The sequence below is a fragment of the Carettochelys insculpta genome, chromosome 18 (genome assembly GCF_033958435.1).
Source record: "Carettochelys insculpta isolate YL-2023 chromosome 18, ASM3395843v1, whole genome shotgun sequence".
Lineage (NCBI taxonomy): Eukaryota > Metazoa > Chordata > Testudines > Carettochelyidae > Carettochelys > Carettochelys insculpta.
In genome coordinates, this window is record NC_134154.1 from 26,430,170 (window position 1) to 26,448,163 (window position 17,994).

At 47.9% G+C, this 17,994-nt stretch overlaps 1 protein-coding gene across 1 annotated transcript; it reads left to right on the top strand.

Annotated features, from left to right (window-relative positions):
• Positions 1–617: 617 nt before the first annotated feature.
• On the top strand, positions 618–15,483 carry LRRC43 (leucine rich repeat containing 43). Its single transcript, XM_075012729.1, is given in 12 exon segments — positions 618–704; positions 2,439–2,717; positions 4,532–4,642; positions 4,841–4,980; positions 6,197–6,435; positions 8,294–8,472; positions 9,030–9,162; positions 10,878–11,017; positions 11,193–11,327; positions 11,955–12,146; positions 13,532–13,619; positions 14,140–15,483. Coding segments are annotated over 12 exon segments (1,851 nt in total). The 3' UTR covers positions 14,268–15,483.
• Positions 15,484–17,994: the final 2,511 nt, after the last annotated feature.

Genomic DNA, 17,994 nt, shown 5'->3' on the forward strand with positions numbered 1-17,994 from the left:
CCCACTGGTGCTGAGAGTAAAACCCATTCACTTCATGTGGAGGAATAAACACCTGAGCAAGGTCTGGTACATGTGCCCAGAGCCCCTATGAAGGCTGTTGAATGCACAGCTGTTTTGCAGCTGTGTTACAGGGGCCATGTGTGCCCTGAACACACCAGGGGTATAGATGTCTAATGGTGGCAATGTGCTGCAGATGTGTGTTGAGTGTGCAGACGTGCCAGCGAAGTGCATGCAGAGATCCCACGATGCAGGTGCATTTTGAATACGTGGTGCAGAGGTGTTGGAACTGGGGATGCTGCATCACCCCCTGGCTGGAAGTGGCTTCCATTAGATACAGGCCTTACAGTTTGGTCCAGTGGCTCTCAGCAACCCCGATACAAAAACTGTCCCAGGCTCTCTCGTGGCCATGTGCCTAGAACTGCGCATTGGCAGCTGTGGGCGCCTGGTTGTTCTCCAGGTGCACTGCGCGCGCCTTCCGCGGATACCACGTGTCCTCGCACGCGTCGCAGGGCGAGCGCGCGTCGCTGGCGTTACCTAGCAACCAGCCCAGTCTCCTAGCAACCCGGGGACGCGGTGTTGCCCCAGCCACGTGCGGCGCCGAGCGCGGGACTCCAGTCATGGGCGGCCTCAGCGCCTCCGCCGCCTTCCGGGAGCATCTCCGCCGGCTGTGCCTGGGGGAATTTCCCTGCGGCGCCGGCTCCTGGGTGAGGGCTGCTGCCGGGGGCAGCTGGGGCCGGCCAGCGGCTGTGGGCGGTCTGGGCGCGGTCAGGCTCTGCACGGGGCTCGTCCGACCCCAGGCCTGCGCAGGGGGGGCACAGACTCTCGCCGAGCCAGAGAGACACGCAGCTGGGGCAGGGGCCGGGGAGCGTTCGCAGGGGGCCGCTGGCCGTAAACCCCCCTCCCCGCTTTGCAGGGGCTCCAGAGGGGAGCTTCTGCCCAGCACACAGACCTGGCGACGCCGCTGGTGCTTGCAGAAGGCCGCAGCCCCTGCATGGGCCTGCAGACAGGGTCCCTGCCCTGAGACGGGGGCAGCCTGGAGTAGTGCTTCTCCGTCTTCATCATCATCGTCGTCAATAACGGTGGGCGCAGCGCGTTGGTGTCCGATGCCTCTCTCACTATTTCCTTCCATCTTTCCCTGTTCAGTGCAGAGTGACTTAGTTTCTGTAGTAACAGAGACAAGCTCTGCACCAATCCACAATATCACCTACCCATTCTCCGTGAGGTCTGCCTCTCCTGTCCCAACCGTCCATTACACCGAATACCAGGGTCTTGATTTTTCATTCGTTGTTCATTCTGCAAATATGCCCAGATAGTTGTAGCTTCCGTTTTATAACCTTCTGCAGCAGGTTCTCTTTCGGCCGTATCTTTCTATATAATTCCTCATTGGTGACCTTCTGCGTCCATTGCTCAGAATCTTTCTATAACAAGTCCTTTCGAATGCCAATATTATTCTTGTCAAATCTTTCGTTATCATCCATGTCCGACATTCGTACAACATGCTGCTGAATACACACGTTTGCAAGATGCTCAGCTTCATTCCTAAGCTAATCACTTTGGTTTTCCAGATCTTATTCATCGCCTTCAAACTCAGTCTTGCTTTCTCCATCTTACTTTTTAATACAATACCCCTTTAAAAATGGTAAGTACTCCCACCACCGACAGCTTTCGGACACACAATTTTTTTTCTACCATTGCAACACATTTGGTTAAACAACCTAATTGCAACTGGTTGGCTGGGAGAAATGCCCTGTAGGCAATAACTACTTATGACAGTGCAAAAAGGATAAATAAAAGAGAATGAGATTAACATAAAATAGATCTAATTCTTTTATTTATAAAAAGGTTGAGAAACACTGAGCCTCTGGAAGAACTCTAACAGCAATGAAGGGTCCTGTGGCACCTTATAGACTAACAGAAAAGTTTTGAGCATGAGCTTTCGTGAGCACAGACTCACTTCATCAGATGAGTGAGTCTGTGCTCACGAAAGCTCATGCTCAAAACTTTTCTGTTAGTCTATAAGGTGCCACAGGACCCTTAGTTGCTGTTACAGATCCAGACTAACACGGCTACCCCTCCGATACTTGACACTTGGAAGAACTCTGTGTACCCCCAGGGGAGCGACTGATTTAGAGCTTCAGCACCCCATTGGGATGCCCCAAAGCCAAATCAGCATGTTACCTGCCAGGCATTGTCACAACAAGCTCTCACTTGCCTACTGCCCTATGTTGCAGATGTTCTGTGTACTAAATGCCCACGGAGCCCAGGATCAGCCTATGGGGATATGGAGGCAGAGAATGGACCTAGACAGCTCACAGGGTTTCAGTTTGTTTTTAAAAAAGGCCCAGCAGAAGGCCAGGCCCAGAGTCCCAGACATTCTCAGTTCGCTCTTACACCTCTGCACTTTCTTCCCCTTCTTCCCCCATCCCTGTCCTATGCAGAACAGGTCCCACTCCAAATTAAGGAAAAGGAAACCTGGAGGAAATGCAGCCCACAGACAGGCAAGCCCAGCCCAGACCCAGGAGATTGGAGCTCCCATTGAAGAGAGTCTGGAGACCTTAATGGAGTTTGTCAGCCGCCAGGAATCCCTCTGGGCTCTGCCACCTGACTGCAGCCCCGAGGACCAGCACCTGAGGGAACTAGCAGTGCAATCGCCCGAGTTCATCCAGGACAACTTCATCTTCCTTTTCTTCAGGACCTTAAGGATAGTGGATAAAGGCGTGAGTTCAATCAGCGGGCTGTTCGCTGTCGTTAAAATGTAAAGAAAGGCTGAGCCCAGAATCGGGAGCCAGGATCTGCTGTGTTGTAATCCTGCCTCTGACACTGCCTCTCTCTGTGGTCTTGGCCAAGTCATGTAGCTTTCCTGCCTCAGTTTTTCTACATAAACAGTAGGTGCTACTGTGTTCCTATTTCACAGGACAACAGTAAGGATCCCGCAGTTAATAGCCACGTGTTGCCAAGGGTGCAGGAGCTGGGGTGTGTGTCAGCTTTCCCTGGCTTGATGTGATATCCATCATATATAGTGTTTAAATTTCTGGTCAGCGGCATTCACTGCCTGGTGCTGTGTGAGGACTAAGAGCTATAGCTGAAATTCAGCCCGTCTTCACAGATTTGTGCTGTAAAGAGCTGCTCCCATAACCTTCCTGTTCTTTAAAAAAAAAAAAAATTAAAACTGAACATTGTATAGTCTTGTGCTGGGCAAAATGTAAAAAAATACATCTCTCCCGAGCTTTCCAGAAACAATATTCTCTCGGTATTTCTTAGAGTTTTCAAGCATGTCTCAGTGATATCAGCCAACCCATTCCCAAGAGCCATGGTGATTTTTATTTCCCATTTATTTCTCTTTAAGAAAAGTCCAGCATTGAGGCCTTGTCTGAGGAAAGCACGCTGTTTCAGGCTAGCGCTTGAGCACACACATAATGGTAAGCATGTGCTTGTGTCGCATTGAATTCACTGGGAATTCAGCACATATTTAAATGCTGCCCTGCATATGGGTGGACTTAAGCACTTAAGGGCTTTCCTGAAACAAGGCTTAAGTCACATTAGACCTGTGGTCTAAAGACTCATTAACATAGAGTCTTGGTAGAAGGGGCTGGAAGGTTGGATCTGTCTCCTGGTCAGATTTCCAAGAAAAGATAATAGAGAGGGAATAAAACTGCCCTCCCCAGCTGCAGATACTGTCTACATCCTGTCGATACCGAGCCCCTTGAACTGTGGTTGTATGCCTGCTTGATCCCTAGAGTGGAAGAGAACCAATAATCAGCAATAATCAGAGTTCCTCCAGGTGTCCCTTTGCCTTATTCACTCTCCACCTCATGCCAGGTGTCATCTGAACCTGCACTTGCTCTTCTTCCTTAGCCTCCTGTCTCTAAGGGTATTGGGAGATTGACCTGGTTCAGTTTCGCACACCTGTTGGGGACATGCAAAATCAAACTATCAGGGCTTGACAGTTGACCCCATACTCATCATTCTAGTGAGGAGTAAGAGAGGTCAATGGGAGAGTTTCTCCTACTGACCTCCCTCTTTGAGGACGGCCAGATAAGTTGATCATAGAGACGTCGATTCCAGCTATGCCATAGCTGGAATTGCGTATCTAGGATTGACTTTCAGGTCTAGTGTGGACCTGGCCTTGTTCCCTCTACTGCTACCTTCTATAACTCAGAGAATTGTTTTGGGAGCTCCAGGGCCTGATCCTCTGACATGCTGAGCACCCAAAGCCTTCAATGAAATAAGAGGGAGCTGTAGGTGATCAGTACCTCTCAAGATCAACCCCCTAGTTAGTACAAAATATGTCTGTGATCCTCCAATTCTTATTTAGGTAAAACAAATGTACTTAGGCACTTGGATACCAGGGCAAAGCAACCTGAACAGGTCGGATTAGAGGAAATCAGACAGAAATCTCCCTTGGAAGCCAAGGGGAGTTTTGCCTGTGCGAGAACCCCAGAATCAAGCACTGATGTTGCCCTGTGTCATGCTAAGACACGTCTGTGGTTCAGAGCCAGCTGACTGATGGTGAATGTGAATCTCTTTCCAGGTAAATGAAGTTGATGAAAATGTGTTGAAGTTTCATAACCTGGAAGAACTCATACTCAGTGCCAACCAAATCAGCAAAATAAACTCTGCCCACCTTCCTAGAACACTGAAGGTAAATAAGCTGGTGACTCCTTTGGGTGGTCAGAGAGGGTGTGTCATGATGAGCTTCCCTTCTGCCTAGAATGGACAGAATAAACCATAGTGGCAACCAGCAGAAGCAACACCTAGATAAAGGCTCTCTAAAACCCTATAGGTATAGAACATTATTTCCCTCCCCCCAACAACTGTGCTTCCTCTTTTCCTCCTTCAGGTCTTGGAGCTCTGTGGCAATGAGATAGTCGGTTTGCAGGATCTGTGCTCTCACCCACCTCCGGAGCTCCAGCATTTGGGGCTGGGTTACAACAGGCTGCTGGGCTCTTCAGAGGATAAATATCTCACGGCAGAATTCTGGTAACTCCCAACCCTAACAAAGGACCCTAGTGTGACAGCCTGACAATATCATAATATCCTAAACAAGCCTGTATTGAAGTAAAACACTGAAGTAGGGTTAATCTCTTTAGGGGTGAGGGCATGCATTAAAACTGCACTTGTGTACGTGTTATTGGGGAGTTACCTGTTTCTCCTCTAGCAGGAAAGAAGGTGCTAATGTACTTCCTCTATTGCTGGTCATTTGAAGCCAGCACCCCTGGAGAAACAACGAGAAGTCCTGTGGCACTTTCAGGACTAGCCATTTTATTTGGGCTTAAGTTGTCATGGGCTCGAGCACACGTTTGTCAGATCCTTGAAGTAGAAACTTCAGTTTGTCAGGGATATATACACATGCAAAGAGAGGTACATTGCATTACTAGGCAGAAGACCAGTGTTAACACGGCCAATTCAGCCAGGGTGGACGTGCTCCAGTTCCAAAAGTTGATGAGAAGACCCAAAGGGAGGAAATTACTTTCTGAAGTGAGCTAGCCACTCCCTGTCCCTATCAGACGCAGTGTGATAGCATCGAGTTTGCATGTGAATGCCAGCTCTACAGTTTCATGCTGCAGTCTGTTTTTTAATTTTTTTTTTTTTTTTTTGGAATTTGTATGCAAACTTGATACTATCTCACTGGGTCTGACTAGTGACTGGGAATGGCGAGCACACTTTGTAAAGTAATATTCCCCCTTTTGGTCTTCTTACCTTCTCATTAGCTGTTGGGAACAGGCCCATTTCATGGAGTTTCCATTTCACTCAGCTGCATTTCTGGGGGATACGGGACTGGTGGACTCTTGATTCTATGACAGTTCTTACAATCCTGTTTCAATACGCATTTTCCAAGGGGCACGGCCTGAATTCTTTAATGAGTCTTGTCTGAATAAGGACCTGCAAATTAGACCCTGTACTAGAGAAGTGTACTCTACGCTAACTAGTTAGCTACCCCCATGTCAGTAGCATGTCACTGGACAATCTAGGGATTTTTCAGTAGCATTGCAAGAATGGTAACTTCTGGGTTCCTGTTTGAATGCACCTTAGCTCCCTGGCAGTTCCAAGTTGTTGCCAGCAAGTGGCCCAAGTAAAATGCATAGGGCTGATTGATTTCAGGGAGAGCTTTGCTTACACTCCATCATGGGTCTCACATAGTGATGTGAATGTTGCTTGTTAGATATTATCCTAATACTGTTCTGTTCTCTTTTAGGCCAAATCTTCTTTCTCTTGACCTAAGCTTCAATAATTTTACAGATCTGTTGAGCATAGTCTCTAAACTGGCCACTCTGCAGAGACTCAGAATGCTTGTGCTTCAGGGTAATCCATTAGTGCTGATACCTGGCTACAGAGGTTTTGTAATAGACAGCCTGCCCAAACTCTGTATATTGGATGATAGGAACATATCACCAGATGAGAAGCATCAGTTCCATGGTCTGTCTAGCAAGCCAGGTGAGACTTTATTTTGTAAATATTTCCACAGTACTTGGTAATCTTTATAGTTTTCACAAAGGCAGCTTGCAGTAGTGGGTTGAGGCTGGGCTTGGGAGTCGGGGTCCTTGGTTCTAAACCTAGGTGCAGTGAAGGCTTTCTGTTTGCTTGTGATCATTCCAACTTCTCTCTGCCTTAATTTCCTCCTCTGTAAAATGAGGATATTTTTCCCATATATTTACCTCATGCGGATGGGCTGTGACGATTAATTAATTGATATCTAGAACTGTCTGTAAGTGCTAAGCATGATCATTCTCTTTTAAGTCTGTTAAAGATTAAGGTTACTGACGTACCATCTAAAACGCTTTCTAAATGCGCACATTTTGGTAAGATTGGAGATGGTTGAGAAAACTTTATATAATCAAGTATTTCTATTGGCCATTTGTAAAATTGGGATATTGATAGTTGCTGACCTTCTTTGGAAAGTGCTTTGATGAAAGGCGCTATGCAAGAGTTAGGTAATCTTCATTATTCTCTATCTGTTTGAGTCCAGCATCTATCTGGATTCTGCATGGACAACTTCTGTTGATATCAATGGAACTTTGCCCATGCATCTCAGAACAGGCATCATGGTGATGAACAGCCTTATAAAAAACTAGACAGAGATAAATTGGCCTTGATCTGTTAATTAGGTACAAAGGTCTGCAATTCTTGGGTTTCAGACCCAAAGCCCAGCTGTGATAAAATCCGACTTCTCTCTTTGTGACATCAGTCTTTTGCCATCCAAGGGAGGGGAGAGACTGTCTCCAGTTCCTTACTGTGGCCTTCCTGCAAGGGAAATAAGAGCAGCTTGGCTGAGCATGAGCAGACCTTTCTTGCATAGACTTGTGTTTGATTTTAGATCAGGCCTCTGCCAGTCCAGGCTGCTGCTCTCTGCTGGTGCATTAGGGCCCTGACTCAAATACGTACACCGATTTAACTTTCAGTGTGCAAATAACTCAGCATGCGCTTAAAACTCATTGGCTATGTTTAAAGTCAGATGTTTGGAAGCTTCCCTCAGAAGAAAGTCCCCCCCTTAAGACCCTATTCAGGACAGCTCTGAAGCACTGAACTTGCTTTCCTGAATGGGGACTTAGAAGTCTAAAACAGAAAGTGAAGGCAGCAAGCCTATCACCTGGGGAAAGGGAACTCTTTGCATGGCTTTTGAGTGACCCCATGTGGCCAGTTGTTGCCTTGGAATGATTGGAGCTGGAACCACATAGGGTGTGTTCCTTGCTGGAGCAGTGTATTTGCTGAAGTAGGCTATCTTTCTGCTAAGCTAGCTCAGATAAGTCTATACACGTGTAGTTATACCTCTCAGCTATAGTGTAGCCATACTTTACAGCAGTGGTTCCCATCCTTTTCACTAGTGTGACCCCCAGTCCTTCCCCCAAACTGTTTGTGGACCCCCAATCACTCCCCCCAAATCATTCACGGACTCCCATCAAAGCCAATTCTATCTGCTGTGTACACTTCATTAACTGAAAAAGGAAACCACAACATAGATTCTTGGACAGGAATTAATAACATTAGTGGAAGATATTTAACTTAAAATAATAATTGGTTGTAACTTTGCAATTTATTTAAAACTTATTTTCTATTATAATTTTTCTCTTTTATTTTTTTCCCATGGACTCCCTGCAAAAACTTTGTGGCCCCCCAGAGGTCTGCGGACCCCAGGCTGAAAACCACTGGCCTTTGTGGATATCCCCCACCACCGCCAGACAGACCCTACACTAAAATATTTGACCCCCTTAATTTCCTAACTTGCTACAGTATCTCAAATTCAATCCTGGAGAATGGACATGGTAACCTAGTGGCTGGATTATCTTCTGCGCAGATCTCGTTGTGAATAAAGCACAACTGTTGGTGAGCGTTGGGAAAATCAAAGGTGTCCCTAACCCCGTCAAGCCAGAGGCACTGGAAGGAATCCCAGAGTCTCCAGTGGTCACTCACAGCTACTATGTGACCTATGAGTTTGTGGAGGGGGAGACAGATGAAGACATGAACACTGCTGAGGTCTGTTTTTAAATGGTTTAAAATATATGTAAAGAGAATTAGGGGGTGGTGGGTAAGAGGGATTCACAAGCCTTTCACCTCCAGGTTGTTGGTGTAACACGGCCCAGGTCATTAGTGACTGGAAGTTGTTAGTTCTCCCACACAAAGGGAATCTGGTACATTCTCAGAGGCTACCATCAGCATCACCCATCCTTGCAACTGGCCTCCTTTTGGCAGTGTCAGCAAAGAGCCCAAAGACTGACTTAGCCATGGAAGTTAGCTTCCCTTCTCACTGCGGGAGTGTGCGTCGCTGTCGTGCTTCAGGGACCATTTGGGGGAAGGCAGCTTGGCCAGCTCCTGAGAGTTTCATATTTGATGCTTATCTTAAAACTCTAGACTCCAACATCATGGGAGTGTCCCAGAATTCCTGCTTTAAAATAGGACCCCCTAGAGGTTAAAACGCCAAAGGGCAAATAACAATGTCAAATGTATTATTTTTAACATTGCACAACAGGGGCACAGACTAAGCCAGAATATGGCCCCCTTCTACAGATGTCTTTGATGCTTTTCTGTTACAGGTATTAAAATTCCATGAGAATCAAGTGGTGGCTACATCAGACCCTGGGAGTCTACCAGGGAATGCTGTCAAAGGAGAGTTGGAGTCTTCAGCTGTATCTTCTTTGCTTAAATTGGAGCCACCAACAAACCAGGGTAACACACAAACAAGAAATACCAATCTTAACCTGAATTTGGGGTATTTATCAATTTTGCTGGGGTGTCATCAGCTGGTGCTTTGAAATATGTAGCCATCAACACATCTCTGGTAATGTAGGTCACAGCTAGATCCATTATCAAAACCATGTCACTTAATAATTAATGGGCGGTATTATTCTCCAGCCAGACTTTGGGTCTGGAGTGGATACTGCTTTCCAAATAAGTGGAGTGAATATAAATCAGAGTCTAGACTTTACACTTGTGGAATGTCTCAAGTCTGTAATTTTGTTTGGTGTGATAATTATGGTATTACAAAGCATAGATCACAGCAGAGCCCTGTAATCATACCAAACCCCAAAAGCCCCAGGTGTAATAAAAAGGCTACTTCGTGATCTAACCAGGATTTCAGGGAATTAAAAAAGGAATAGAAACTGCTGTCCTTGAATGACAAAATATTGGCATATGTGTTCAGGTTTTGGTGCCCTGTTTCTAAAGCATGTGTTGTTTGAGTGCTCAGGAGAGGAGTGCTGGCTGCTGCAAGTAGTCAGGGATTACTCAGGACCACATCTGGGAGCAAATGCTTGCTACACCAGGCCCTTATTTTGTATAACGTCATGCTGGTATGCTGTGTATTACAGAATGGATGCAGAGCCCACTCCTGAATCCGCTTTGTGCACAGAGCTCCTCCTCAACTCAGTCACCGTTCTTTGTGTGCTATGATTTGAGGGGTGTGCTTTGAATCCAAAGTTAAAATAACGATTAGCAAAGGTGAGGGAGATGAAAGCTGATGAAGCAGAGATTCAAGGGGCTTTTCCCAGATGGCAGGAGTTTCAGAAGTGGAATGATCCTGTGCAAGGCCAGAAGAGGAGGCCAGAGGAAGACAAGATCATTGATACAAGCTGGAACAAGGAACCGAGAGGCCTTTAAATACTGTAGGAGAAGGTCAGTTTCGAGGGAGGCCAGTGCGATTACATTAGGAGTGGAGGGATGTTACTGTGCTTCATAGTGGAAGTGAGAATGTGACAATTGCTCTTCCCCTCAAAATGATTTTCTCCTTTCCTGGCTTCTGACACACTCACATGTTTCTGTGGCAGCCACCTCAGTAGTGATTTCAGGCTGCTTCCTATCCAGGCAGCTGTGAGTACCCAGGAGTGCATCTTACCAGAGACCCCTGATCTTTTCCTGGTTACAGGACTTCTCTTCTGCACTCAGCTTTCTGTGTCATCCCAGACAGTGACCTTTAAATGCTCTGTTTCTCTGTTATAGATCATATTCTCCTGTGATCACACCACAGGTGAGTGTGTCTGTTATAACTGGACTGGACTTAAACCAGTGAGCCAAATTCAGTCCTGGGGTAAGCCCATTCAGTGTCAGGAACCTGCACCTCAGGCTGTGGCCAGCTGGTCCTGGGCTGGAATCTCACTGTGGTAGTTTGGTGGGTCTTAGAGTTTAACTTCCAGCAGGCAAGTGCCCACATCCCTAACAAACAGCATCCACAATTGGGATTAGTTGCCCTCACCCCTATGCTGGCTATGTGAGCTGGGTGCCCAAGGACTGAATGGATCATGGAATCCCCGCTCACTCCTACTGGTCCTCCAGAGCAGAGACGTCTGGCGGAAGCTGGTACTGCCTCTGCATGTACTCTGCAGGCACAGCTGAGACATCGGGGAGAGACGGGGTCCTCACTGCGCTTTTTGTGTTTTCTCGCTTAGCAAGCAGGCACCTCACGCTTCGGAAGCCCTGGGCTGAGACCATGGATTGCAACTACAGGAAGGAGTATGTCACGGGGGATTTAGTGGCTCTGAAAGCCTTCCTGATGGCTGGAACCACTGTCACTGTTGTAGAGGAAAAGGTAAATGCTTGGCACACTCTGGGAGAGAAGGACACAGTCCAGCTGGGAGGGAAACAAGCTTTTCAAAAGCTTGACAGTAATGCAATTGTGTCACTGTATTTGCATCTTTTTACTTGTGCTGTAACAAACCGAGATCTCATCTGCTGTTTGGAGTCCAAACACTGCAGTGGGAGAGCCAAAGCTGTTCTGTCTTGTTAGGTGCTTTCATGGCCTGTTGCTGCAGCTCCAGCTGAAGAAGCAGGCAAGAAGGGGAAGGCAGAGAAGGGAAAGGCAGAGAAGGGAAAGGCAGTGAAGGGGAAGCCAAAGGATGGCGCCAAGGTAAAAACAAAGATGCAGGAAGGGAGAATGTTATTGTGAAGGCTGATTAAGAGGGCTAAGTAAAAACCCACAGAGAGTAAGAATGTGGCTTATGGGCACAGATCACTTTTCATTAACCTGCTCCCTTGCTCAGCATGCCAGTGGTGATCTACACGTACACAGGCCCCTGTTGGAGGTTCAGGGGGCACCTGTGGCTACTCTGGATGTTGCAGGCCATTGGAGAGAGGCAGCATTAAAAAATAACAAATGAAAAAAATCAACATGTGAGTTGCGACAAAACAGTGTCTGTTTCTCTGTCCCTAGGGACTATGTTCAGCTCAGGTTGCTTCCCCAGGCCCTGTACACTTGGTCCCTTTCCTGGTTTGTGCCAAGTCACAGTCAGGGCTTCCCACTTACTCCTGAAGCTCTTGCTTGGGTATTGAGCCCCCTCCTGGTCTCAGAGAGAGATTTTTGATGCAGGCATTTTGCTCACTCTTTTGTCTGGGTGGGGTGGTTATAATGACACAGGTCTAAGACCAGAATGGGGTCCCACGTGGTAATGTCCTCAAGGTATCATGATGTCTGATCAGTGTTCTTAAAGCACATGACTCTTGGACATAATCAAATTGGTGCTGTGCAGGGTGACAAGCAGAAAAAGAAAAAGGAAATCCCGGTCGAACTCCGCAGTGACCCGCCTCTTTTGAGAAGCCTGGGATCTGGGCACGTGAACCTTGACAGCCTCTTAACAGGCGACCAGCTGGTGGACATGGTGTGCGACTTTGGGGTCCTCGTCACTGAGGAAACAACACAGCCACCGTCTCCTAAGGAGAAGGTACCAACCACTCTAATATTAGCAGTGACTCCTTTGCCCAGCTCAGATGCTGCCCTGGCAGGGGAATGGATGGCTTCCATTGTTTCCAGCAGGAGCATGCTGCATGTGTGAGCCAGGGGCCTGGCCCAGGCTAGTGTGACACCCCTTAGGAGGGGAAGTGTTTCATGAGGAGCAAAATTTGGCCTGAGCTGAGGGAGAGCTTTGAGAGAGAGCAGTGGAACCTGGCTGTGGGCACAGAGCGCAGAATCTCAGCTGGGCTTGGTACCTTGCATAGGCCTACACAAAAGGCTGCCAGCTGAAGAGTGTTTCCTCATTTCAGGGCTAGTTTGGGTGAGGAAAGGCAGGAGCTGGGATCTTTACAGAGACATATATAGTTTTGGCTTTGGAGATGGCTATGCCACACACAGGCTCTCTGGATTATCTTGTGAATGTAAAACCAAGCTGGCCCATATGATTGTGCCAGTCTGGTATGGCCAATGGTCCGTGAAGTCTCTCGCCTGTTTACCCAGACATCAGCCTGATGCTTCGGAAGAAAGGGGAAAAGCCCTTATACCCCACATGGGACAATTCCAGCTGAAATGTGCTGGAGAAGCGCTAGGTGGTGGTGTTATGAATATGCTGAAGAAGAACTGGTCTCTGTGCGGTCTCCCCTGCATACACTAAAATCATTCACTCGAGCCCTTTTGCATTGGTCTGAGGCATGGGCCCCAAGGCCATGGGTGCTCAGCACCGGGATCACCCACAGAAAAAAATTAGTGGGTTCACCACTGGCAGCCAGCTTCCCCCTCCCTGCCAGCGCCTCCCACGTGCCATGCCAAATAACTCCTCCCCCTCCCTACCAGTGCGCCTGTCACCCACCACAATCAGCTGTTTTGCAGCATGCAGGAGATTCGGGGAGGAGAGGGAAGGAGCAGGGATGGGCACACTCGGGAAGCGGCAGACAGAGGCAGGGCGGGGGCGACTTGGAGGCAGAGATGATATGGGAAAGGGGCATGGAGCTGAGGCAGTGTTGGGACTTGGAAGGAATCAGGGGCAGGGCAGAACAGGGCTTTGAGCACCTCTTGGGTCTGGAGGAAGCTTGCACCTATGCTCCTAAATGGGATATAAATCCTAAGGAGCTGCTGAAATCTGATGGGGAAATATTCCCTTTGTAGAATGGCTCTGAGCTTCCTCCTGTCTGACACTCTCTCTGGTTTTTGAGTATAGGGGCTCTTAGTGGAGCTCCTGCTGCTGATTAGCACCTTTTAAAGCCTAATCCTCTGCTTGTGACATAACCTGGCAGTGTGAAAGGGACCGTCATGTCCCAGTCGGGAGATTATGACTGCAGGGCTAAACTTTGCCTCTCACAAGCGCTCTCCTGAGGAGGACAAACTTCTTTTTCCTAGGATGTTAAGAAGAGCAAAGACAAGAACAAAAAAACAAAACCTGGGGGAGAAAGTCCTGCAAGCCAGAAAACCGCAGTGGCTGCCAAAGGTAATGGAAGAGGTAGAGCTGTCTAAGGTCTCAGCACTTCTAGAGCCCCCTAGGAAGGACTACATCACTGAGCTGTGCAATGAATAAGGCAGCACCAGGATCCTCCATCCATTCAGCTGTGGTGTAGGGTGTGCAGAAGCATCTTAACAGCTCAGCTCTAATGCAGCAAGGCACTTAAACACAGTCCTGATTTCAAGCTCATGAGTAGCACTGTTCAACTCACTGGGAACATACAAGTGCCTGAAGTTGGATAGAGGTGTAAGTACCTGGCTTATTTGGTGCCTACTAGATAGATAGGGGTGGGTGTGTCCGTCCGTCCGTACAGGGCATGGCTTGGGTTCGCTTGTCTGACAGGGGAGAGCTGTCAATAATGCAGAGCTCAACACACTTTGCAAAGGTATCAGGGCACAGAAAGGGGAATTATTTCAAAACGTCACAGACACATGCAGCACATGTGGGGCCCTGGTGTTTTTTTAGGGTTGTTTCCTTTACCAGGGCAATAACTAAACCTTCCCCTCAGGAAAAGGAAAAACCAAAGAATCTCCTGAAGTGAGGGAAGTCCAAGAAACCCAGCCTGTGCCTCTGACGGTAGAATTCCAAGTTCAGTTGATTCAGTGGACGGCTGCATCTGATGCCCAGTGCCAATAAAGAAATCAGAACCACTTGCTTGATGAGGCAAGTTCATGTATTGTCTGCACAACAACAACAAACTTACAGGCTGCATTACTGAAGCAAAGCCTTGGCCATGTGTGTTTGTAGGGCCCGATCCTGAGAGGTTTGTGAGTACTGAACTCACAACTACCATTGACAGCTAAGCTTGCTGTGACACTCACTGAAGTCTAGCAAAGTTCCTGTTGACCTCAATGCGTCCGTATCGTCCCCACTAAGGGCCAGAAAGCCTGGGGACAACCAGCCCCCATTCAGCTACAGTGTCCCTTTTGAAGGACTTGTGTTGCGGCCTGGGAGGAGGGACAATCAGGCCCAGCTGAGAAAGGGTCAGGCTGAAATAGCTTGGATGACAAAAGAATTGTGGGAAAGCTTCTGGCAGCTGAGGCTGGCCCTGAGGTGGGGGGAGAAATGAAAAGGGAAAGGCTTCGGGGTTCCCGCTTTGACTAGTGGAAGAACTTCGTGGGTTTGTGACTAGAGAATATGAGAGCACCCAGCAGGTGGCAGAGGGGAAATTTTTCATGTGCTGGGTTTTTATTCTGACAGGCCACATCACATCTTGGATTGCTTCAGGTTGTCCTTTGGTGCCCCTTCGTTTTCCATTTTTGGTGCCTGTTAGGTTTGTGGTGGTAACAGGTTAGCCATGTGCCCAACTAATATGCCTACTCACAGCAAGGCTGTTTAACACAGCCTGTCTGGTCACTCAGGGCTGCCCACCCTGGAGGCAGCTGTGAGCACCGCTAGCGATGGCCACTGGCCACACAATGCCTTGGTGAGGTAATTGCCAGCCTTCTGTACTCGCCATCTAGCCCCTATATTGTGCCAGGGAGGGGTTTCTCTCACACTCACAGGACAGCAGACGCACTGGGTAGCCCTCCTCGCTCAGACCCACAGCAGGCTGAAGCAGGGAAGAAGATAGAGGACATCATCCTGAATCCAGCCTTCACCAGTTAGGTCCAACAGAGCCTGTTCATGCCTGGCCATCCCTGAGAGATGGCTTCTGCGTGCCAAATAGGATGGTACAGTGGTGATTCTAAATACTTCCTCTCCTGCCATACCTTCTTGGGCTCCTGGCTTTCAGCCCCCTGTTGACATTAGCAGCTGAAATATTATTTACTTAATACTTGTCCTGGTCTTTGCCTTGTTTTCCTCAGGATCTTTTATTTTCCTATTTTAATTCTTGATAATAAAATCTCTTTGCCCCATTCATGTGTGTGTGTGTTTTCGGTCAGGGTACAAATGTCTAAGGATGGATGTGGATTGGGAGAAAGGGGCCTGAGTACATGTGAGCTCCAGATGGTGTTTGAAGACTTAACCTTAGAACCTGAATGGCCTGTGGGTGTGGAGCTGGTCCTACTAGACATGGGCCAGAGTCCCGGCAGGAACAAGATCAGGCTGCATCTCCGTTGAGAAGGTCTTAAAACCCGGAGTCACTGATGGCAGTGAGCTGAAATGCAGCGTCAGGAGTATCAGTGGGAGCTGTTTTTCAGTTCTTTTTGATGGAAGTTGGACTGATAAATGCAGGATGACATGGTCCAAGCACAGCACTCCTGGGTTCTGTTCCCAGCTTTCCCATTAACTCATGCTTCCTGTAGTGGTTGTTGAAAATTGTTTTTGTACTATCCACACTGACACTCAATTTTCAATGCCATTTGAGGGAGGCTTGGGACTGACAACTGTTGCCATCAGCAGGCCAAGTGCCTAATGTAGGCTGAACTCTTGCTACTTTGATATGGTGACACATGGGTGGGGGGGGGGGGGATGCAGAGTCATGCCCCCTGCCCCAAGTTTGGGCATGTTTTATATGCCCTGCCCTTAATCCCACTTCATACTACCAGAATCTTTAAATGGTGCCCCCCCCCCCTTTCCCACTGTCAAGAGTTCTGCATGATCACTGGTGTCAATTCATCTTTCAGAATGTCTGGAACGCTCATTCTCTGGGTACTGCTCTGTGGCATCTTTAACATTAGTTGAGAGCAGAGGATAAGCTATCTTCAATGCTCTGCTTTCTCCAGGGTGAAAACTTTAAAGGCCGAGTCCTAAGGTGGCAGGTCTGATTGTTTCTCAGCCAGATGGTGCCACCAGAGCCACACACCTGAGACATGGTACTGCTGGACTAGAAAACAATAATTTACACTGTTGGCCTTCAAGGAGAATGCAAGAAGACAGATCATAAGAAAGCACCTAGCATGTCCCTTGTGGGTCTGCTAGAAGACAACGTGGAGACCTACTTATGCTGCAGAAGCTTGTAAGAACAGATGACTGGAAGGCAGTAATAAGAGGGTTGGGTGACACAAACATACTCTCCCCACAGGACAGAAGAGCTATTGAAAAGGGCAGAGTGTATTTGTTATAAGGCTTTATTGGTGAAGTTCCTTGAGGCAGAGGAAAGTCACAAGAGGGTCTGGGGTAAAGTGGTAAGTCCCCCAGATCCACGTACATTGTACAATGTTCCAGCAAATGACAGTGGATGCTAAAGAAAAAGGGAGAGGGTTGGATGATATGAAAGGCTCTGGTTAAATACAGGTTGAACCTCTCTGGTCCAGCACCCTGGGATCTGCCCAGTACCGGATGAGAGAATTTGCCGGACTATGGGAGGTCAATATTGTCTGTCAGCATTACCAACACTTCCACTGCTGACTGGGCTCGTAAAAGACATTTAGGGGTAAATTACAGCTAAATAACACAGAAAGCTCAGTGCCAGGACTGGTGGCTGTAAACAAATTTTATGGGACTGCAGGGAACTTGGCCACACCCATAATAAGTGGTCACTGGGAAAATTAAAATCATGCCTCATTACCGATGTTGCTGGAAAAGAGAGTTCTGGATTAGAGAGCTTCAACCTGTACATATATTGGAAATGGCTGTTGGTGAATGATTAGAGTCAGACAACCCTGGCTCCAACGGGGGAACAACATTGTTCTATTCTCTGCCTACAATCCCAGTCTAACTGTTTTTTTTCTAAAGTGATCAGTGGGGAAACAGTTAATAGTGCTAACAGTTAACCTGTTACCTGGGGAAGTAATACCTGCTGAGAGTCATTCTAAGACCATTCACATCCGCACCTCACTATTGTTTCAGGTTCTCGGAAGAGTCAGGCAGAGAGCCCAGTACTGGGTCCTCCCCAGAGTTCCCGGTAAGCTGTGTACTTAGATGGTTGCCCAGGAGAGCTTCAGGTGCTGTTTAGCTGATTGGCACAGAGCCCACAGCTGCCAGTATGTGTTTCTATTGGTGAAATATGCCTGTATATGCCTTGGTGCACAAAAAATTTATTTTGCACGTGGATGGAAAAAATTAGATAGAACATTGGTCTTACTGAGAAGATTTTTCTTGCAAAGAGAAAAGCAAAACAAATACTTAATGCTGCAGAGGTGGCTGACAGGTTTGCCGGCTTTCTAACTGCATAAAACCAAACACCCCCTTCCCAGAACCCTCCTGTCCATAGGGATGGTTCAGGATGGATACCCCAAGTCCTGCAGCAGCAGCCTCAATTGTCCTTTGAACAGGACTGTGGGGCCCAGGGGATTACTGGGGCAGAGGAGGTTGATGCAGGGTGGAAGCAGGGGCCACCCCTCCCACTCACCGTGGTGGGAGAAGCCAGATCTACCTGGCAGCCTGCTCCACTCAACCCAACCACCCAGATCCCCTGCTGCTGCGCTCGGCTTCACTGCAGCATCAGGAAGCAAGTACACTGGCCCCAATGCTCACC